We start from the raw sequence: 23,088 nt of genomic DNA, 5'->3' as shown, positions 1-23,088 counted from the left end.
AGAGTGACAGTGGGACAGAGGAGTGATTGGGAGAGTGACAGTGGGACAGAGGAATGACTGGGAGAGTGACAGTGGGACAGAGGAGTGACTGGGAGAGGGACAGTGCGAAAGAGGAGTGACTGGGAGAGTGACAGTGGGGCAGAGGAATGACTGGGAGAGTGACAGTGGGACAGAGGAGGAACTGGGAGAGTGACAGTGGGACAGAGGAGGGACTGGAGAGTGACAGTGGGATAGAGGAGAAACTGGGAGAGTGACAGTCCGACAGATGAGGGACTGGGAGAGTGAAAGTGGGACAGAGGAGTGACTGGGAGAGTGACAGTGGAACAGAGGAGTGACTGGGAGAGTGACAGTGGGATAGGGGAGTGACCGGGAGAGTGACAGTGGGACAGAGGAATGACTGGGAGAGTGACAGTGGGACAGAGGAGGAACTGGGTGAGTGACAGTGGGACAGAGGAGGAACTGGGAGAGTGACAGTGGGACAGAGGAGGAACTGAGAGAGTGCCAGTGGGACAGAGGAGTGATTGGGAGAGTGACAGTGGGACAGAGGAGGAACTGGAAGAGTGACAGTGGGACAGAGGAATGACTGGGAGAGTGACAGTGGGACAGAGGAGGGCCTGGAGAGTGACAGTGGGACAGAGGAGTGACTGGGAGAGTTATAGTGGGACAGAGGAGGGACTGGGAGAGTGCCTGTGGGACAGAGGAATGACTGGGAGAGTGACAGTGGGACAGATGAGGAACTGAGAGAGTGCCAGTGGGACAGAGGAGTGATTGGGAGAGTGACAGTGGGACAGAGGAGGAACTGGAAGAGTGACAGTGGGACAGAGGAATGACTGGGAGAGTGACAGTGGGACAGAGGAGGGACTGGAGAGTGACAGTGGGACAGAGGAGTGACTGGGAGAGTTATAGTGGGACAGAGGAGGAACTAAGAGAGTGACAGTGGGACAGAGGAATGACTGGGAGAGTGACAGGAGGACAGAGGAGGAACTGGGAGAGTGACAGTTGGACAGAGGAATGACTGGGAGAGTGACAGTGGGACAGAGGAATGACTGTGAGAGTGACAGTGGGACAGAGGGGGAACTGGGAGAGTGACAGTGGGACAGAGGAGTGACTGGGAGAGTGACAGTGGGACAGAGGAGGGACTGGGAGAGTGCCTGTGGGACAGAGGAATGACTGGGAGAGTGACAGTGGGACAAAGGAGGGACTGGAGAGTGACAGTGGGACAGAGGAGTGACTGGGAGAGTGACAGTGGGACAGAGGAATGACTGGGAGAGTGACAGTGGGACAGAGGAGTGACTGGGAGAGGGACAGTGCGAAAGAGGAGTGACTGGGAGAGTGACAGTGGGGCAGAGGAATGACTGGGAGAGTGACAGTGGGACAGCGGAGGAACTGGGAGAGTGACAGTGGGACAGAGGAGGGACTGGAGAGTGACAGTGGGATAGAGGAGAAACTGGGAGAGTGACAGTCCGACAGATGAGGGACTGGGAGAGTGAAAGTGGGACAGAGGAGTGACTGGGAGAGTGACAGTGGAACAGAGGAGTGACTGGGAGAGTGACAGTGGGATAGGGGAGTGACCGGGAGAGTGACAGTGGGACAGAGGAATGACTGGGAGAGTGACAGTGGGACAGAGGAGGAACTGGGAGAGTGACAGTGGGACAGAGGAGGAACTGGGAGAGTGACAGTGGGACAGAGGAGGAATTGGGAGAGTGACAGTGGGACAGAGGAGGGACTGGCAGAATGACAGTGGGACAGAGGAGTGACTGGGAGAGTGACAGTGGGACAGAAGAGGAACTGGAGAGTGACAGAGGGACAGAGGAATGACTGGGAGAGTGACACTTGGACTGAGGAATGACTGGGAGAGTGACAGTGGGACAGAGGAATGACTAGGAGCGTGACAGTGGGACTGAGGAATGACTGGGAGAGTGACAGTGGGACAGAGGAATGACTGGGAGAGTGACAGTGGGACAAAGGAGGGACTGGAGAGTGACAGTGGGAGAGATGAGGAACTGGGAGAGTGCCAGTGGGACAGAGGAGTGATTGGGAGAGTGACAGTGCGAAAGAGGAGTGACTGGGAGAGTGACAGTGGGGCAGAGGAATGACTGGGAGAGTGACAGTGGGACAGAGGAGGAACTGGGAGAGTGAAAGTGGGACAGAGGAGGGACTGGAGAGTGACAGTGGGATAGAGGAGAAACTGGGAGAGTGACAGTGCGACAGATGAGGGACTGGGAGAGTGACAGTGGGACAGAGGAGTGACTGGGAGAGTGACAGTGGAACAGAGGAGTGACTGGGAGAGTGACAGTGGGATAGGGGAGTGAGCGGGAGAGTGACAGTGGGATAGAGGAATGACTGGGAGAGTGACAGTGGGACAGAGGAGGAACTGGGAGAGTGACAGTGGGACAGAGTAGGAATTGGGAGAGTGACAGTGGGACAGAGGAGGAATTGGGAGAGTGACAGTGGGACAGAGGAGGGACTGGCAGAGTGACAGTGGGACAGAGGAGTGACTGGGAGAGTGACAGTGGGACAGAAGAGGAACTGGAGAGTGACAGTGGGACAGAGGAATGTCGGGAGAGTGACACTTGGACTGAGGAATGACTGGGAGAGTGACAGTGGGACAGAGGAATGACTAGGAGAGTGACAGTGGGACTGAGGAATGACTGGGAGAGTGACACTTGGACTGAGGAATGACTGGGAGAGTGACAGTGGGACAGAGGAATGACTAGGAGAGTGACAGTGGGACAGAGGAGGAACTGGGAGAGTGACAGTGGGACAGAGGAATGACTGGGAGAGTGACACTTGGACTGAGGAATGACTGGGAGAGTGACAGTGGGACAGAGGAATGACTAGGAGAGTGACAGTGGGACAGAGGAGTGACTAGGAGAGTGACAGTGGGACAGAAGAGGAACTGGAGAGTGACAGTGGGACAGAGGAGGAAATGGGAGAGTGACCGTGCGACAGCCGAATGACTGGGAGAGTGACAGTGGGACAGAGGAGGAACTGGGAGTGTGACATGGGACAGAGGAATGACTGGGAGAGTGACACGGACTGAGGAATGACTGGGAGAGTGACAGTGGGACTGAGGAGTGACTGGGAGAGTGACAGTGGGGCAGAGGAGTGACTGGGAGAGAGTGACAGTGGGACAGAGGAGGGACAGGGAGAGTGACAGTGGGACAGAGGAGAAAATGGGAGAGTGACAGTGGGACAGAGGAATGACTGGGAGAGTGACAGTGGGACAGAGGAATGACTGGGAGAGTGACACGGACAGAGGAATGACTAGGAGAGTGACAGTGGGACTGAGGAGTGACTGGGAGAGTGACAGTGGGGCAGAGGAGTGACTGGGAGAGAGTGACAGTGGGACAGAGGAGGGACAGGGAGAGTGACAGTGGGACAGAGGAGAAAATGGGAGAGTGACAGTGGGACAGAGGAATGACTGGGAGAGTGACAGTGGGACAGAGGAATGACTGGGAGAGTGACAGTGGGACAGAGGAGGAACTGGGAGAGTGACAGTGGGACAGAGGAGGAAATGGGAGAGTGACAGTGGTACAGACGAATGACTGGGAGAGTGACAGTGGGACAGAGGAGGAACTGGGAGAGTGACCGTGGGACAGAGGAGGAACAGGGAGAGTGACAGTGGGACAGAGGAGTGACTGGCAGAGTGATAGTGGGACAGAGGAGGAACTAAGAGAGTGACAGTAGGAAGGAGGAATGACTGGGAGAGTGACAGTGGGACAGACGAGGGACTGGGAGAGTGACAGTGGGACAGAGGAGGAACTGGGAGACTGACAGTGGGACAGAGGAGTGACTGGGAGAGTGATAGTGGGACAGAGGAGGAACTAAGAGAGTGACAGTAGGAAGGAGGAATGACTGGGAGAGTGACAGTGGGACAGACGAGGGACTGGGAGAGTGACAGTGGGACAGAGGAGGAACTGGGAGAGTGACAGTGGGACAGAGGAGTGACTGGGAGAGTGACAGTGGGCCAGAGGAGGAACTGGGAGAGTGACAGTGGGACCGAGGAGGAACTGGGAGAGTGACAGTTGAACAGAGGAATGACAGGGAGAGTGACAGTGTGACAGAGGGGGAACTGGGAGAGTGACAGTGGGACAGAGGAGTGACTGGGAGAGTGACAGTGGGACAGAGGAATGACTGGGAGAGTGACAGTGGGACAGAGGAGGGACTGGGAGAGTGACAGTGGGACAGAGGAATGACTGGGCGAGTGACAGTGGGACAAAGGAGAGACTGGAGAGTGACAGTGGGACAGATGAGGAACTGGGAGAGTGCCAGTGGGACAGAGGAGTGATTGGGAGAGTGACAGTGGGACAGAGGAGGAACTGGAAGAGTGACAGTGGGACAGAGGAATGACTGGGAGAGTGACAGTGGGACAGAGGAGGGACTGGAGAGTGACAGTGGGACAGAGGAGTGACTGGGAGAGTTATAGTGGGACAGAGGAGGAACTAAGAGAGTGACAGTGGGACAGAGGAATGACTGGGAAAGTGACAGGAGGACAGAGGAGGAACTGGGAGAGTGACAGTGGGACAGAGGAGGAACTGGGAGAGTGACAGTGGGACAGAGGAGGAATTGGGAGAGTGACAGTGGGACAGAGGAGGGACTGGCAGAATGACAGTGGGACAGAGGAGTGACTGGGAGAGTGACAGTGGGACAGAAGAGGAACTGGAGAGTGACAGAGGGACAGAGGAATGACTGGGAGAGTGACACTTGGACTGAGGAATGACTGGGAGAGTGACAGTGGGACAGAGGAATGACTAGGAGCGTGACAGTGGGACTGAGGAATGACTGGGAGAGTGACAGTGGGACAGAGGAATGACTGGGAGAGTGACAGTGGGACAAAGGAGGGACTGGAGAGTGACAGTGGGAGAGATGAGGAACTGGGAGAGTGCCAGTGGGACAGAGGAGTGATTGGGAGAGTGACAGTGCGAAAGAGGAGTGACTGGGAGAGTGACAGTGGGGCAGAGGAATGACTGGGAGAGTGACAGTGGGACAGAGGAGGAACTGGGAGAGTGAAAGTGGGACAGAGGAGGGACTGGAGAGTGACAGTGGGATAGAGGAGAAACTGGGAGAGTGACAGTGCGACAGATGAGGGACTGGGAGAGTGACAGTGGGACAGAGGAGTGACTGGGAGAGTGACAGTGGAACAGAGGAGTGACTGGGAGAGTGACAGTGGGATAGAGGAATGACTGGGAGAGTGACAGTGGGACAGAGGAGGAACTGGGAGAGTGACAGTGGGACAGAGTAGGAATTGGGAGAGTGACAGTGGGACAGAGGAGGAATTGGGAGAGTGACAGTGGGACAGAGGAGGGACTGGCAGAGTGACAGTGGGACAGAGGAGTGACTGGGAGAGTGACAGTGGGACAGAAGAGGAACTGGAGAGTGACAGTGGGACAGAGGAATGTCGGGAGAGTGACACTTGGACTGAGGAATGACTGGGAGAGTGACAGTGGGACAGAGGAATGACTAGGAGAGTGACAGTGGGACTGAGGAATGACTGGGAGAGTGACACTTGGACTGAGGAATGACTGGGAGAGTGACAGTGGGACAGAGGAATGACTAGGAGAGTGACAGTGGGACAGAGGAGGAACTGGGAGAGTGACAGTGGGACAGAGGAATGACTGGGAGAGTGACACTTGGACTGAGGAATGACTGGGAGAGTGACAGTGGGACAGAGGAATGACTAGGAGAGTGACAGTGGGACAGAGGAGTGACTAGGAGAGTGACAGTGGGACAGAAGAGGAACTGGAGAGTGACAGTGGGACAGAGGAGGAAATGGGAGAGTGACCGTGCGACAGCCGAATGACTGGGAGAGTGACAGTGGGACAGAGGAGGAACTGGGAGTGTGACATGGGACAGAGGAATGACTGGGAGAGTGACACGGACTGAGGAATGACTGGGAGAGTGACAGTGGGACTGAGGAGTGACTGGGAGAGTGACAGTGGGGCAGAGGAGTGACTGGGAGAGAGTGACAGTGGGACAGAGGAGGGACAGGGAGAGTGACAGTGGGACAGAGGAGAAAATGGGAGAGTGACAGTGGGACAGAGGAATGACTGGGAGAGTGACAGTGGGACAGAGGAATGACTGGGAGAGTGACACGGACAGAGGAATGACTAGGAGAGTGACAGTGGGACTGAGGAGTGACTGGGAGAGTGACAGTGGGGCAGAGGAGTGACTGGGAGAGAGTGACAGTGGGACAGAGGAGGGACAGGGAGAGTGACAGTGGGACAGAGGAGAAAATGGGAGAGTGACAGTGGGACAGAGGAATGACTGGGAGAGTGACAGTGGGACAGAGGAATGACTGGGAGAGTGACAGTGGGACAGAGGAGGAACTGGGAGAGTGACAGTGGGACAGAGGAGGAAATGGGAGAGTGACAGTGGTACAGACGAATGACTGGGAGAGTGACAGTGGGACAGAGGAGGAACTGGGAGAGTGACCGTGGGACAGAGGAGGAACAGGGAGAGTGACAGTGGGACAGAGGAGTGACTGGGAGAGTGATAGTGGGACAGAGGAGGAACTAAGAGAGTGACAGTAGGAAGGAGGAATGACTGGGAGAGTGACAGTGGGACAGACGAGGGACTGGGAGAGTGACAGTGGGACAGAGGAGGAACTGGGAGACTGACAGTGGGACAGAGGAGTGACTGGGAGAGTGATAGTGGGACAGAGGAGGAACTAAGAGAGTGACAGTAGGAAGGAGGAATGACTGGGAGAGTGACAGTGGGACAGACGAGGGACTGGGAGAGTGACAGTGGGACAGAGGAGGAACTGGGAGAGTGACAGTGGGACAGAGGAGTGACTGGGAGAGTGACAGTGGGCCAGAGGAGGAACTGGGAGAGTGACAGTGGGACCGAGGAGGAACTGGGAGAGTGACAGTTGAACAGAGGAATGACAGGGAGAGTGACAGTGTGACAGAGGGGGAACTGGGAGAGTGACAGTGGGACAGAGGAGTGACTGGGAGAGTGACAGTGGGACAGAGGAATGACTGGGAGAGTGACAGTGGGACAGAGGAGGGACTGGGAGAGTGACAGTGGGACAGAGGAATGACTGGGCGAGTGACAGTGGGACAAAGGAGAGACTGGAGAGTGACAGTGGGACAGATGAGGAACTGGGAGAGTGCCAGTGGGACAGAGGAGTGATTGGGAGAGTGACAGTGGGACAGAGGAGGAACTGGAAGAGTGACAGTGGGACAGAGGAATGACTGGGAGAGTCACAGTGGGACAGAGGAGGGACTGGAGAGTGACAGTGGGACAGAGGAGTGACTGGGAGAGTTATAGTGGGACAGAGGAGGAACTAAGAGAGTGACAGTGGGACAGAGGAATGACTGGGAAAGTGACAGGAGGACAGAGGAGGAACTGGGAGAGTGACAGTGGGACCGAGGAAGAACTGGGAGAGTGACAGTTGGACAGAGGAATGACTGGGAGAGTGACAGTGGGACAGAGGAATGACTGGGAGAGTGACAGTGGGACAGGGGGGAACTGGGAGACTGACAGTGGGTCAGAGGAGTGCCTGGGAGAGTGAGTGGGACAGAGGAATGACTGGGAGAGTGACAGTGGGACAGAGGAGTGACTGGGAGAGGGACAGTGCGAAAGAGGAGTGACTGGGAGAGTGACAGTGGGGCAGAGGAATGACTGGGAGAGTGACAGTTGGACAGAGGAGGAACTGGGAGAGTGACAGTGGGACAGAGGAGGGACTGGAGAGTGACAGTGGGATAGAGGAGAAACTGGGAGAGTGACAGTCCGACAGATGAGGGACTGGGAGAGTGAAAGTGGGACAGAGGAGTGACTGGGAGAGTGACAGTGGAACAGAGGAGTGACTGGGAGAGTGACAGTGGGATAGGGGAGTGACCGGGAGAGTGACAGTGGGACAGAGGAATGACTGGGAGAGTGACAGTGGGACAGAGGAGGAACTGGGAGAGTGACAGTGGGACAGAGGAGGAACTGGGAGAGTGACAGTGGGACAGAGGAGGAACTGAGAGAGTGCCAGTGGGACAGAGGAGTGATTGGGAGAGTGACAGTGGGACAGAGGAGGAACTGGAAGAGTGACAGTGGGACAGAGGAATGACTGGGAGAGTGACAGTGGGACAGAGGAGGGCCTGGAGAGTGACAGTGGGACAGAGGAGTGACTGGGAGAGTTATAGTGGGACAGAGGAGGGACTGGGAGAGTGCCTGTGGGACAGAGGAATGACTGGGAGAGTGACAGTGGGACAGATGAGGAACTGAGAGAGTGCCAGTGGGACAGAGGAGTGATTGGGAGAGTGACAGTGGGACAGAGGAGGAACTGGAAGAGTGACAGTGGGACAGAGGAATGACTGGGAGAGTGACAGTGGGACAGAGGAGGGACTGGAGAGTGACAGTGGGACAGAGGAGTGACTGGGAGAGTTATAGTGGGACAGAGGAGGAACTAAGAGAGTGACAGTGGGACAGAGGAATGACTGGGAGAGTGACAGGAGGACAGAGGAGGAACTGGGAGAGTGACAGTTGGACAGAGGAATGACTGGGAGAGTGACAGTGGGACAGAGGAATGACTGTGAGAGTGACAGTGGGACAGAGGGGGAACTGGGAGAGTGACAGTGGGACAGAGGAGTGACTGGGAGAGTGACAGTGGGACAGAGGAGGGACTGGGAGAGTGCCTGTGGGACAGAGGAATGAATGGGAGAGTGACAGTGGGACAAAGGAGGGACTGGAGAGTGACAGTGGGACAGAGGAGTGACTGGGAGAGTGACAGTGGGACAGAGGAATGACTGGGAGAGTGACAGTGGGACAGAGGAGTGACTGGGAGAGGGACAGTGCGAAAGAGGAATGACTGGCAGAATGACAGTGGGACAGAGGAGTGACTGGGAGAGTGACAGTGGGACAGAAGAGGAACTGGAGAGTGACAGAGGGACAGACGAATGACTGGGAGAGTGACACTTGGACTGAGGAATGACTGGGAGAGTGACAGTGGGACAGAGGAATGACTAGGAGCGTGACAGTGGGACTGAGGAATGACTGGGAGAGTGACAGTGGGACAGAGGAATGACTGGGAGAGTGACAGTGGGACAAAGGAGGGACTGGAGAGTGACAGTGGGAGAGATGAGGAACTGGGAGAGTGCCAGTGGGACAGAGGAGTGATTGGGAGAGTGACAGTGCGAAAGAGGAGTGACTGGGAGAGTGACAGTGGGGCAGAGGAATGACTGGGAGAGTGACAGTGGGACAGAGGAGGAACTGGGAGAGTGAAAGTGGGACAGAGGAGGGACTGGAGAGTGACAGTGGGATAGAGGAGAAACTGGGAGAGTGACAGTGCGACAGATGAGGGACTGGGAGAGTGACAGTGGGACAGAGGAGTGACTGGGAGAGTGACAGTGGAACAGAGGAGTGACTGGGAGAGTGACAGTGGGATAGGGGAGTGAGCGGGAGAGTGACAGTGGGATAGAGGAATGACTGGGAGAGTGACAGTGGGACAGAGGAGGAACTGGGAGAGTGACAGTGGGACAGAGTAGGAATTGGGAGAGTGACAGTGGGACAGAGGAGGAATTGGGAGAGTGACAGTGGGACAGAGGAGGGACTGGCAGAGTGACAGTGGGACAGAGGAGTGACTGGGAGAGTGACAGTGGGACAGAAGAGGAACTGGAGAGTGACAGTGGGACAGAGGAATGACTGGGAGAGTGACACTTGGACTGAGGAATGACTGGGAGAGTGACAGTGGGACAGAGGAATGACTAGGAGAGTGACAGTGGGACTGAGGAATGACTGGGAGAGTGACACTTGGACTGAGGAATGACTGGGAGAGTGACAGTGGGACAGAGGAATGACTAGGAGAGTGACAGTGGGACAGAGGAGGAACTGGGAGAGTGACAGTGGGACAGAGGAATGACTGGGAGAGTGACACTTGGACTGAGGAATGACTGGGAGAGTGACAGTGGGACAGAGGAATGACTAGGAGAGTGACAGTGGGACAGAGGAGTGACTAGGAGAGTGACAGTGGGACAGAAGAGGAACTGGAGAGTGACAGTGGGACAGAGGAGGAAATGGGAGAGTGACCGTGCGACAGCCGAATGACTGGGAGAGTGACAGTGGGACAGAGGAGGAACTGGGAGAGTGACCGTGGGACAGAGGAGGAACTGGGAGTGTGACATGGGACAGAGGAATGACTGGGAGAGTGACACGGACTGAGGAATGACTGGGAGAGTGACAGTGTGACAGAGGAATGACTAGGAGAGTGACAGTGGGACTGAGGAGTGACTGGGAGAGTGACAGTGGGGCAGAGGAGTGACTGGGAGAGAGTGACAGTGGGACAGAGGAGGGACAGGGAGAGTGACAGTGGGACAGAGGAGAAAATGGGAGAGTGACAGTGGGACAGAGGAATGACTGGGAGAGTGACAGTGGGACAGAGGAATGACTGGGAGAGTGACAGTGGGACAGAGGAGGAACTGGGAGAGTGACAGTGGGACAGAGGAGGAAATGGGAGAGTGACAGTGGGACAGAGGAATGACTGGGAGAGTGATAGTGGGACAGAGGAGGAACTAAGAGAGTGACAGTAGGAAGGAGGAATGACTGGGAGAGTGACAGTGGGACAGACGAGGGACTGGGAGAGTGACAGTGGGACAGAGGAGGAACTGGGAGAGTGACAGTGGGACAGAGGAGTGACTGGGAGAGTGACAGTGGGCCAGAGGAGGAACTGGGAGAGTGACAGTGGGACCGAGGAGGAACTGGGAGAGTGACAGTTGAACAGAGGAATGACTGGGAGAGTGACAGTGTGACAGAGGGGGAACTGGGAGAGTGACAGTGGGACAGAGGAGTGACTGGGAGAGTGACAGTGGGACAGAGGAATGACTGGGAGAGTGACAGTGGGACAGAGGAGGGACTGGGAGAGTGACAGTGGGACAGAGGAATGACTGGGCGAGTGACAGTGGGACAAAGGAGGGACTGGAGAGTGACAGTGGGACAGATGAGGAACTGGGAGAGTGCCAGTGGGACAGAGGAGTGATTGGGAGAGTGACAGTGGGACAGAGGAGGAACTGGAAGAGTGACAGTGGGACAGAGGAATGACTGGGAGAGTGACAGTGGGACAGAGGAGGGACTGGAGAGTGACAGTGGGACAGAGGAGTGACTGGGAGAGTTATAGTGGGACAGAGGAGGAACTAAGAGAGTGACAGTGGGACAGAGGAATGACTGGGAAAGTGACAGGAGGACAGAGGAGGAACTGGGAGAGTGACAGTGGGACCGAGGAAGAACTGGGAGAGTGACAGTTGGACAGAGGAATGACTGGGAGAGTGACAGTGGGACAGAGGAATGACTGGGAGAGTGACAGTGGGACAGAGGGGGAACTGGGAGACTGACAGTGGGTCAGAGGAGTGCCTGGGAGAGTGAGTGGGACAGAGGAATGACTGGGAGAGTGACAGTGGGACAGAGGAGTGACTGGGAGAGGGACAGTGCGAAAGAGGAGTGACTGGGAGAGTGACAGTGGGGCAGAGGAATGACTGGGAGAGTGACAGTGGGACAGAGGAGGAACTGGGAGAGTGAAAGTGGGACAGAGGAGGGACTGGAGAGTGACAGTGGGATAGAGGAGAAACTGGGAGAGTGACAGTGCGACAGATGAGGGACTGGGAGAGTGACAGTGGGACAGAGGAGTGACTGGGAGATTGACAGTGGAACAGAGGAGTGACTGGGAGAGTGACAGTGGGATAGGGGAGTGACCGGGAGAGTGACAGTGGGACAGAGGAATGACTGGGAGAGTGACAGTGGGACAGAGGAGGAACTGGGAGAGTGACAGTGGACAGAGGAGGAACTGGGAGAGTGACAGTGGGACAGAGGAGGAATTGGGAGAGTGACAGTGGGACAGAGGAGGGACTGGCAGAGTAACAGTGGGACAGAGGAGTGACTGGGAGAGTGACAGTGGGACAGAAGAGGAACTGGAGAGTGACAGAGGGACAGAGGAATGACTGGGAAAGTGACACTTGGACTGAGGAATGACTGGGAGAGTGACAGTGGGACAGAGGAATGACTAGGAGAGTGACAGTGGGACAGAGGAATGATTGGGAGAGTGACACTTGGACTGAGGAATGACTGGGAGAGTGACAGTGGGACAGAGGAATGACTAGGAGAGTGACAGTGGGACTGAGGAATGACTGGGAGAGTGACACTTGGAATGAGGAATGACTGGGAGAGTGACAGTGGGACAGAGGAATGACTAGGAGAGTGACAGTGGGACTGAGGAGGAACTGGGAGAGTGACAGTGGGACAGAGGAATGACTGGGAGAGTGACACGGACTGAGGAATGACTGGGAGAGTGACAGTGGGACAGAGGAATGACTAGGAGAGTGACAGTGGGACAGAGGAGTGACTGGGAGAGTGACAGTGGGACAGAGGAGGAACTGGGAGAGTGACAGTGGGACAGAGGACTGACTGGGAGAGTGTCAGTGGGACAGAGGAGGAACTGGGAGAGTGACTGTGGGACAGAGGAATGACTGGGAGAGTGACAGTGGGACAGAGGAGTGACTGGGAGAGTCACAGTGGGACAGATTGGGACTGGGAGAGTGACAACGGGACAGAGTAGGGACTGGGAAAGTGACAGTGGGACAGAGGAATGACTGGGAGAGTGACAGTGGGACAGAGGAGTGACTGGGAGAGTGACAGTGGGACAGAGGAATGACTGGGAGAGTGACAGTGGGACAGAGGAGGAACTGGGAGAGTGACAGTGGGACAGAGGAGGGACTGGGAGAGTGACAGTGGGACAGAGGAGGAACTGGGAGAGTGACAGTGGGACAGAGGAGTGACTGGGAGAGTGACAGTGGGACAGAGGAGGGACTGGGAGAGTGACAGTGGGACAGAGGAATGACTGGGAGAGTGACAGTTGAACAGAGGAATGACTGGGAGAGTGACAGTGTGACAGAGGGGGAACTGGGAGAGTGACAGTGGGACAGAGGAGTGACTGGGAGAGTGACAGTGGGACAGAGGAATGACTGGGAGAGTGACAGTGGGACAGAGGAGGGACTGGGAGAGTGACAGTGGGACAGAGGAATGACTGGGCGAGTGACAGTGGGACAAAGGAGGGACTGGAGAGTGACAGTGGGACAGATGAGGAACTGGGAGAGTGCCAGTGGGACAGAGGAGTGATTGGGAGAGTGACAGTGGGACAGAGGAGGAACTGGAAGAGTGACAGTGGGACAGAGGAATGACTGGGAGAGTGACAGTGGGACAGAGGAGGGACTGGAGAGTGACAGTGGGACAGAGGAGTGACTGGGAGAGTTATAGTGGGACAGAGGAGGAACTAAGAGAGTGACAGTGGGACAGAGGAATGACTGGGAAAGTGACAGGAGGACAGAGGAGGAACTGGGAGAGTGACAGTGGGACCGAGGAAGAACTGGGAGAGTGACAGTTGGACAGAGGAATGACTGGGAGAGTGACAGTGGGACAGAGGAATGACTGGGAGAGTGACAGTGGGACAGAGGGGGAACTGGGAGACTGACAGTGGGTCAGAGGAGTGCCTGGGAGAGTGAGTGGGACAGAGGAATGACTGGGAGAGTGACAGTGGGACAGAGGAGTGACTGGGAGAGGGACAGTGCGAAAGAGGAGTGACTGGGAGAGTGACAGTGGGGCAGAGGAATGACTGGGAGAGTGACAGTGGGACAGAGGAGGAACTGGGAGAGTGAAAGTGGGACAGAGGAGGGACTGGAGAGTGACAGTGGGATAGAGGAGAAACTGGGAGAGTGACAGTGCGACAGATGAGGGACTGGGAGAGTGACAGTGGGACAGAGGAGTGACTGGGAGATTGACAGTGGAACAGAGGAGTGACTGGGAGAGTGACAGTGGGATAGGGGAGTGACCGGGAGAGTGACAGTGGGACAGAGGAATGACTGGGAGAGTGACAGTGGGACAGAGGAGGAACTGGGAGAGTGACAGTGGACAGAGGAGGAACTGGGAGAGTGACAGTGGGACAGAGGAGGAATTGGGAGAGTGACAGTGGGACAGAGGAGGGACTGGCAGAGTAACAGTGGGACAGAGGAGTGACTGGGAGAGTGACAGTGGGACAGAAGAGGAACTGGAGAGTGACAGAGGGACAGAGGAATGACTGGGAGAGTGACACTTGGACTGAGGAATGACTGGGAGAGTGACAGTGGGACAGAGGAATGACTAGGAGAGTGACAGTGGGACAGAGGAATGATTGGGAGAGTGACACTTGGACTGAGGAATGACTGGGAGAGTGACAGTGGGACAGAGGAATGACTAGGAGAGTGACAGTGGGACTGAGGAATGACTGGGAGAGTGACACTTGGAATGAGGAATGACTGGGAGAGTGACAGTGGGACAGAGGAATGACTAGGAGAGTGACAGTGGGACTGAGGAGGAACTGGGAGAGTGACAGTGGGACAGAGGAATGACTGGGAGAGTGACACGGACTGAGGAATGACTGGGAGAGTGACAGTGGGACAGAGGAATGACTAGGAGAGTGACAGTGGGACAGAGGAGTGACTGGGAGAGTGACAGTGGGACAGAGGAGGAACTGGGAGAGTGACAGTGGGACAGAGGACTGACTGGGAGAGTGTCAGTGGGACAGAGGAGGAACTGGGAGAGTGACTGTGGGACAGAGGAATGACTGGGAGAGTGACAGTGGGACAGAGGAGTGACTGGGAGAGTCACAGTGGGACAGATTGGGACTGGGAGAGTGACAACGGGACAGAGTAGGGACTGGGAAAGTGACAGTGGGACAGAGGAATGACTGGGAGAGTGACAGTGGGACAGAGGAGTGACTGGGAGAGTGACAGTGGGACAGAGGAATGACTGGGAGAGTGACAGTGGGACAGAGGAGGAACTGGGAGAGTGACAGTGGGACAGAGGAGGGACTGGGAGAGTGACAGTGGGACAGAGGAGGAACTGGGAGAGTGACAGTGGGACAGAGGAGTGACTGGGAGAGTGACAGTGGGACAGAGGAGGGACTGGGAGAGTGACAGTGGGACAGAGGAATGACTGGGAGAGTGACAGTGGGACAGAGGAGGGACTGGGAGAGTGACAGGGGGACAGAGGAGTGATTGGGATAGTGACAGTGGGACAGAGGAGTGACTGGGAGAGTGACAGTGGGACAGAGGAGGAACTGGGAGAGTGACAGTGGGACAGAGGAGGAACTGGGAGAGTGACAGTGGGACAGAGGAGGAATTGGGAGAGTGACAGTGGGACAGAGGAGTGACTGGGGGAGTGACAGTGGGAAAGAGGAGGAACTGGGAGAGTGACAGTGGGACAGAGGAGTGACTGGGACAGTGACAGTGGGGCAGAGGAGTGACTGGGAGAGTGACAGTGGGACAGAGGAGTGACTGGGGGAGTGACAGTGGGACAGAGGAGTGACTGGGAGAGTGACAGTGGGACAGAGGAGGAATTGGGAGAGTGACAGTGGGACAGATGAGGGACTGGGAGAGTGACAGTGGGACAGAGAGTGACTGGGGGAGTGACAGTGGGACAGAGGAGTGACTGGGAGAGTGACAGTGGGACAGAGGAGGAATTGGGAGAGTGACAGTGGGACAGATGAGGGACTGGGAGAGTGACAGTGGGACAGAGAGTGACTGGGAGAGTGACAGTGGGACAGAGGAGGAACTGGGAGAGTGACAGTGGGACAGAGGAGTGACTGGGAGAGTGACAGTGGGACAGAGGAGGAACTGGGAGAATGACAGTGGGACAGAGGAATAATTGGGAGAGTGACAGTGGGACAGAGGAGTGACCGGGAGAGTGACAGTGGGACAGAGGAATGACTGGGAGAGTGACAGTGGGACAGAGGAGTGACTGGGAGAGTGACAGTGGGACAGAGGAGGGACTGGGAGAGTGACAGTGGGACAGAGGACTGAGTGGGAGAGTGACAGTGGGACAGAGGAATGACTGGGAGAGTGACAGTGGGACAGAGGAGAAACTGGGAGAGTGACAGTGGGACAGAGGAGGGGCTGGGAGAGTGACAGTGGGACAGAGGAGGAACTGGGAGAGTGACAGTGGGATAGAGGAGGAACTGGGAGAGTGCCAGTGGGATAGAGGAGGAACTGGGAGAGTGAGTGGGACAGAGGAGTGACTGGGAGAGTGACAGTGTGTCAGAGGAGGAACTGGGAGAGTGACAGTGGGACAGAGGAGTGACTGGGAGAGTGCCAGTGGGACAGAGGACTGATTGGGAGAGTGACAGTGGGACAGAGGAGGAACTGGGAGAGTGACAGTGGGACAGAGGAGGAACTGGGAGAGTGACTGTGGGACAGAGGAATGACTGGAAGAGTGATAGTGGACAGAGGAGTGACTGGGAGAGTGACAGTGGGACAGAGGAATGACTGGGAGAGTGACAGTGGGACAGAGGAGGGACTGGGAGAGTGACAGTGGGACAGAGGAGTGACTGGGAAAGTGACAGTGGGACAGAGGAATGACTGGGAGAGTGACAGTGGGACAGAGGAGGGACTGGGAGAGTGACAGTGGGACAGAGGAGGAACTGGGAGAGTGACAGTGGGATGGAGGAGGAACTGGGAGAGTGACAGTGGGTTAGAGGAGGAACTGGGAGAGTGACAGTGGGACAGAGGAGTGACTGGGAGAGTGACAGTGGGACAGAGGAGGAACTGGGAGAGTGACAGTGGGACAGAGGACTGACTGGGAGAGTGACAGTGGGACAGAGGACAGACTGGGAGAGTGACAGTGGGACAGAGGAGGAACTGGGAGAGTGACTGTGGGACAGAGGAATGACTGGGAGAGTGACAGTGGACAGAGGAGTGACTGGGAGAGTAACAGTGGGACAGAGGAGTGACTGGGAGAGTGACGGTGGGACAGAGGAGGAACTGGGAGAGTGACTGTGGGACAGACGAATGACTGGGAGAGTGACAGTGGGTCAGAGGAGGGACTGGAGAGTGACAGTGGGACAGAGGAGTGACTGGGAGAGTGACAGTGGGACAGAGGAGGAACTGGGAGAGTGACAGTGGGACAGAGGAGGAACTGGGAGAGTGACAGTGGGACAGAGGAGGAATTGGGAGAGTGACAGTGGGACAGAGGAGTGACTGGGGGTGTGACAGTGGGAATGAGGAGGAACTGGGAGAGTGTCAGTGGGACAGAGGAGTGACTGGGACAGTGACAGTGGGGCAGAGGAGTGACTGGGAGAGTGACAGTGGGACAGTGGAGGAACTGGGAGAATGACAGTGGGACAGAGGAGGAATTGGGAGAGTGACAGTGGGACAGAGGAGGAATTGGGAGAGTGACAGTGGGACAGAGGAGTGACTGGGGGAGTGACAGTGGGACAGAGGAGTGACTGGGAGAGTGACAGTGGGACAGAGGAGGAATTGGGAGAGTGACAGTGGGACAGAGGAGGGACTGGGAGAGTGACAGTGGGACAGAGAGTGACTGGGAGAGTGAAAGTGGGACAGAGGAGGAACTGGGAGAGTGACAGTGGGACACAGGAGTGACTGGGAGAGTGACAGTGGGACAGAAGAGGAACTGGGAGAATGACAGTGGGACAGAGGAGGAATTGGGAGAGTGACAGTGGGACAGAGGAGTGACCGGGAGAATGACAGTGGGACAGAGGAATGACTGGGAGAGTGACAGTGGGACAGAGGAGGAACTGGGAGAGTGACAGTGGGACAGAGGAGGAACTGGGAGAGTGACAGTGGGACAGAGGAGGAACTGGGAGAGTGACAGTGGGACAGAGGAGTGACTGGGAGAATGACAGTGGGACAGAGGAGTGACTGGGAGAGTGACAGTGGGACAGAGGAGGAACTGGGAGAGTGACAGTGGGACAGAGGAGTGACTGGGAGAGTGACAGTGGGACAGAGGAGGAACTGGGAGAGTGACAGTGGGACAGAGGAGGAACTGGGAGAGTGACAGTGGGACAGAGGAGTGACTGGGAGAATGACAGTGGGACAGAGAACATAAGAACATAAGAAATAGGAGCGGGCTTACTAATCGGCCCATTGAGCTGTTCTGTCATTCAATACGATCTTCACTGATCATTTGCCTCAATTTCCCGTCCACTCCATATATCCTTTGATTCCCTGAGCGACCAAAAATCTATCTATCCCAGCCTTACATATACTCAACGATGGAGCATCCACAACTCTCTGTTGTAGAGAATTCCAAGGATTCACAACCTTCTAAGTGAAAGAAATTCTCCTCATCACAATTGTAAAATGAGGAGAGACTGGGAGACGGATGGAGAAAGGATCAGAATCAGAGATGGAAACATTGGCAACACTTCCAAGAATAGAACATTTTATCATTGCTGTAAAAGCTGCCCCGATTCCTTGCCAATTCATTACATGCAGCTTCTGTTCCTGTTTCAGCTTCCCAGTTGAATGAATTTTAGGCAATGATGGTAGAATGGGCTGGGGTTCACTCACTGCTCAGAGATTGGACAGTGCAGTCTGTCAAAAAATTCCCATTCTAGTGCGACCAAGAGCCTGCCTCAGTTCCCCAGTTGGAGCATGTATCATCCCAATGCCCCACACAGCTGCACAAACACTGACAGGCACTTGTTTGCGATGCTGAAGGTTCTCCTTTTCCGTGTGGGATTCCACCACCATCCTTGGCTCAGTACATCCCTGAAGCTGGCTGCAGGTGCACAGAAGCCCAGCTCATCTTGCTTCCTGTACGGCAGCTCCCGGTATTCACTCAGAACCTGCTGCTGGATCTCTTATTGCGCTCAGTCTATCCTTCCATCTATTCATCTAACTGTCTGCCTACCCCTCTACCTGTCTGTCTGTCTGCCCATCCATCTGTCTATCCCTGTCAGTCTGTCCCATCGCCTGTCTGTCCATCTGTTCTTCTGTCTGTCTGTCTACCCCTGTCTGTCTGTCTATCCCTGTCTGTCCATCCCACTGTCTGTCTGTCATCCGGCTGTCTGTCAGTCTGTCTATCCCTGTCAGTCTGTCCCACTGTCTGTCTCTCTGTCACAATGTCAGTCTGTCTATCCCTGTCAGTCTGTCACGCTGTCTGTCTGTCCCACTGTCTGTCTCTCTGTCACAATGTCAGTCTGTCTATCCCTGTCAGTCTGTCACACTGTCTGTCTGTCCCACTGTCTGTCTCTCTGTCACAATGTCAGTCTGTCTATCCCTGTCAGTCTGTCACACTGTCTGTCTGTCCCACTGTCTGTCTCTCTGTCACAATGTCAGTCTGTCTATCCCTGTCAGTCTGTCACACTGTCTGTCTGTTCCACTGTCTGTCTCTCTGTCACAATGTCAGTCTGTCTATCCCTGTCAGTCTGTCACACTGTCTGTCTGTCCCACTGTCTGTCTCTCTGTCACAATGTCAGTCTGTCTATCCCTGTCAGTCTGTCACACTGTCTGTCTGTTCCACTGTCTGTCTCTCTGTCACAATGTCAGTCTGTCTATCCCTGTCAGTCTGTCACACTGTCTGTCTGTCCCACTGTCTGTCTCTCTGTCACAATGTCAGTCTGTCTATCCCTGTCAGTCTGTCACACTGTCTGTCTGTCCCACTGTCTGTCTCTCTGTCACAATGTCAGTCTGTCTATCCCTGTCAGTCTGTCACACTGTCTGTCTGTCCCACTGTCTGTCTCTCTGTCACAATGTCAGTCTGTCTATCCCTGTCAGTCTGTCCCACTGTCTGTCTGTCAATGGCACCTGCTTTACTTCTTCAGCCAACACAATGATATGAAATTTGGACCTGACCACCTCCTCCAATCTCAGGTGGAATTTTCCCACCTGCTCCAACCCTAAAACCACTCCAAAAAACTGGCTTTCCCTTTAGTGGGAAACATTTATCCCCTCAACCAATCTCAACCCTTCATAGATCACCCTCAGAAAAACACAGCACCCCCAAAAACGCAGTACCCCCCAAAACACAGTACCCCCAAAAACACAGCACCCTCAGAAAAACACAATACCCTCAGAAAACATCGCATCCTCAGAAAAATACATCACCTCCAAAAACACAGCACCCTCAGAAAAACACAGTAATCTCAGAAAACACGGCACCCTCAGAAAAACACAACACCCTCAGAAAACACAGCACCCTCAGAAAAACACAGCACCCTCAGAAAAATACAACAACCTCAGAAAAACACAGCACCCTCAATAAACATAGCACCCTCAGAAAAACACAACACCCTCATGAAAACACAGCACCCTCAATAAACATAGCACCCTCAGAAAAACACAACACCCTCAGAAAACACAGCACCCTCAGAAAAACACATCACCCTCAGAAAAATACATCACCCCCAAAAAAACAGCACCCTCAGAAAAACATAGTACCCTCAGAAAACACAGCACCCTCAGAAAAACACGACACACTCAGAAAACATTGCATCCTCAGAAAAACACAGCACTCTCAATAAACACAGCAACCTCAGAAAAACACAACACCCTCAGAAAAATACATCACCCCCAAAAGCACAGCACCCTCAATAAACACAGTACCCTCAGAAAACACAGCACCCTCAGAAAAACACAATACCCTCAGAAAACATAGCATCCTCAGAAAAATACATCGCCCCCAAAAACACAGCACCCTCAGAAAAACACAGTACCCTCAGAAAACACAGCACTCTCAATAAACATAGCACCCTCAGAAAAACACAACACCCTCAGAAAACACAGTACCCTCAGAAAAATACATCACCCTCAGAAAAATACATCACCCCCAAAAACACAGCACCCTCAGAAAAACACAATACCCTCAGAAAACATAGCATCCTCAGAAAAATACATCACCCCCAAAAACACAGCACCCTCAGAAAAATACAGTACCCTCAGAAAACACAGCACTCTCAATAAACATAGCACCCTTAGAAAAACACAACACCCTCAGAAAACACAATACCCTCAGAAAAATACATCACCCTCAGAAAAATACATCACCCCCAAAAACACAGCACCCTCAGAAAAATCAATACCCTCAGAAAACATTGCATCCTCAGAAAAATACATCACCCCCTAAAACACAGCACCCTCAATAAACACAGTACCCTCAGAAAACACAGCACCCTCAGAAAAACACAATACCCTCAGAAAACATAGCATCCTCAGAAAAATACATCACCCCCAAAAACACTGTACCCTCAGAAAACACAGCACCCTCAGAAAAATACATCACCCTCAGAAAAATACATCACCCCCAAAAACACAGCACTCTCGATAAAGACAGCACCCTCGGAAAACACATCACCCTCAAAAAATACAGCACCCTCAGAAAACACAGCACCCTCAGAAAACACAGCACCCTCAAAAACACAGCTCCTCGGAAAAACACAGCACCCTCAATAAACACAGCACCCTCAGAGAAACACAGTACCCTCAGAAAACACAGCACCCTTGGAAAAACACAGCACCCTTAACAAACGCAGCATTGTCAGAAAACACAGCACACTCAAGAAAACACAACACCCTCAAAAAACACAGCACCCTCAAAAACACAGCACCCTCGGAAAACACAGCACTCTCAAAGACACAGCATCCTAAAAAAAATACAGCAGCCTCAGAAAGACACAGCACCCTCAGAAAACAAAGCACCCTTGGAAAAACACAGCACCCTCAATAAACACAGCACCCTCAAAGACACAGCACCCTCAGAAAACAAAGCACCCTTGGAAAAACACAGCACCCTCAATAAACACAGCACCCTCAGTTTGCACGGCACCCTCGGAAAACACAGCACCCTCAGAAAACACAGCACCCTCGGTAAACACAGCACCCTCGAAAAACACAGCACCCTCGAAAAACACAGCACCCTCGAAAAACACAGAACCCTCTGAAAAACACAGCACCATCAAACAACACAGCCCCCTTGGAAAAACACAGCACCCTTGAAAAACACAGCACCCTCTGAAAAACACAGCACCCTCAATAAACACAGCACCTCGTAAAAACACAGCACCCTCAGGAAAACACAGCACTCTCGAAAAACACAGCACCCTCAGAAAAACACAGCACCCTCAGAAAACACAGCCCCCTTGGAAAAACACAGCACCCTCAATAAACGCAGCACCCTCAGTTTGCACAGCACCCTCAGAAAACACAGCACCCTCAGAAAACACAGCCCCCTAGAAAAATACTGCAGCCTCTGAAAAACACAGCATTTTGCAGCATCACAAGGCCCCCAAAGGAGGAGCAGCATATGCAGGGTCTCTGAATAACAGATTCTAAATATTTCTGTTGGAAAAGATTATAGAATAGAATTAGAGCAGATGCATTCACTTACTCGAAACAAAAATCTCACAATGTAGCAAGTAGCCAGTCACCCCATTCTGTCTTTGCTGAGTCTTTTAAATAGTTATCTAATTATTCCCACTTCCCAAGTTTTTTCTTATTGTTCTGCAATGTTTTCCTCTTCAAGTATTTATCCAGTTTCCTGTTGAAAATTACTATTGAATCTGTGTCCGCCACTCTTTCAGGCAGTGCCTTCCCGAAAATGAGGCAGTGTGAGTCTGATCTTTTGGTTTAGGGGCCGAGCTTTAATTGGTCTCTAAAACCAGAGACCAGAGACACCAGATCAGGAGTAATTGCCCCAACAGCCTGTTCATAAGTTAAATGGAATTGGAACCTGCATCACTGGGGCTCCAGCCTCCTCCACTGAAAGGGAGAAGCAGAAGCAATGACTGTGACTGCTATGTATTCATTAGCTCATTGCCCAGGACTACATGAATAGTTTAACGTGCCGAGTCTGCTAAAGACAGGTTTGGTTATTTTAGTACTTACTTGGTGCCAACAGAAGAGCCAGTATCAGTCTACGCCAGGCAGTGATTTGAACACAGAATGCCATGGTTGTGTTCTCTCCTGTCACTGACTGAGCAATGAGTTTCAAACAAATTCAGTCACAGTTTTGAAAACAGGAAACAGCAGACGTGTTGCTGTCCAGTAAGAGGAGAATGATCATTAACTGACAATGTGCTCTCCCACACGAAGCCCACACCCAAAGGAACAAAGAGACTTAACTCTTCAGCAGCGCACACTGACCCCTTTGAAGAATCCATTCTCAGAGAGTTTTCTCCTGGGGTCAATATTTATCCCTCAACTGTCTTCACTGAAACAGATTACCTGGCCATTTATCTCATTACTGTTCATGGGATCTTGCCTTGTGCAAAATGGCTGCCACATGACCAACAGTTCTACTGTGACTACACTTCAATGTACTTCATTGGTTGTGAACCACGTTGGG

At 53.8% G+C, this 23,088-nt stretch overlaps 1 protein-coding gene across 2 annotated transcripts in view; it reads right to left on the bottom strand.

Moving 5' to 3' along the window:
* ramp2 (receptor (G protein-coupled) activity modifying protein 2) overlaps positions 1-22,773 on the bottom strand; it is a 49,465-nt gene extending 26,692 nt beyond the window's left edge. The window contains exon 1 of one of the 2 annotated variants that reach the window (XM_068013049.1): positions 22,629-22,773. In XM_068013049.1, coding sequence (XP_067869150.1) covers positions 22,629-22,692 — 64 coding nt within the window. In that variant the 5' untranslated portion in view covers positions 22,693-22,773. Of the gene's footprint in view, positions 1-22,131; positions 22,412-22,628 lie in introns of those variants that run through there. The other variant, XM_068013050.1, reaches the window with a different exon arrangement.
* Positions 22,774-23,088: the final 315 nt, after the last annotated feature.

This window comes from Heterodontus francisci, chromosome 33 (genome assembly GCF_036365525.1).
Source record: "Heterodontus francisci isolate sHetFra1 chromosome 33, sHetFra1.hap1, whole genome shotgun sequence".
NCBI lineage: Eukaryota > Metazoa > Chordata > Chondrichthyes > Heterodontiformes > Heterodontidae > Heterodontus > Heterodontus francisci.
Note: the sequence above shows the minus strand (reverse complement) of the source record. Positions and strands in the feature narration are given on the sequence as shown.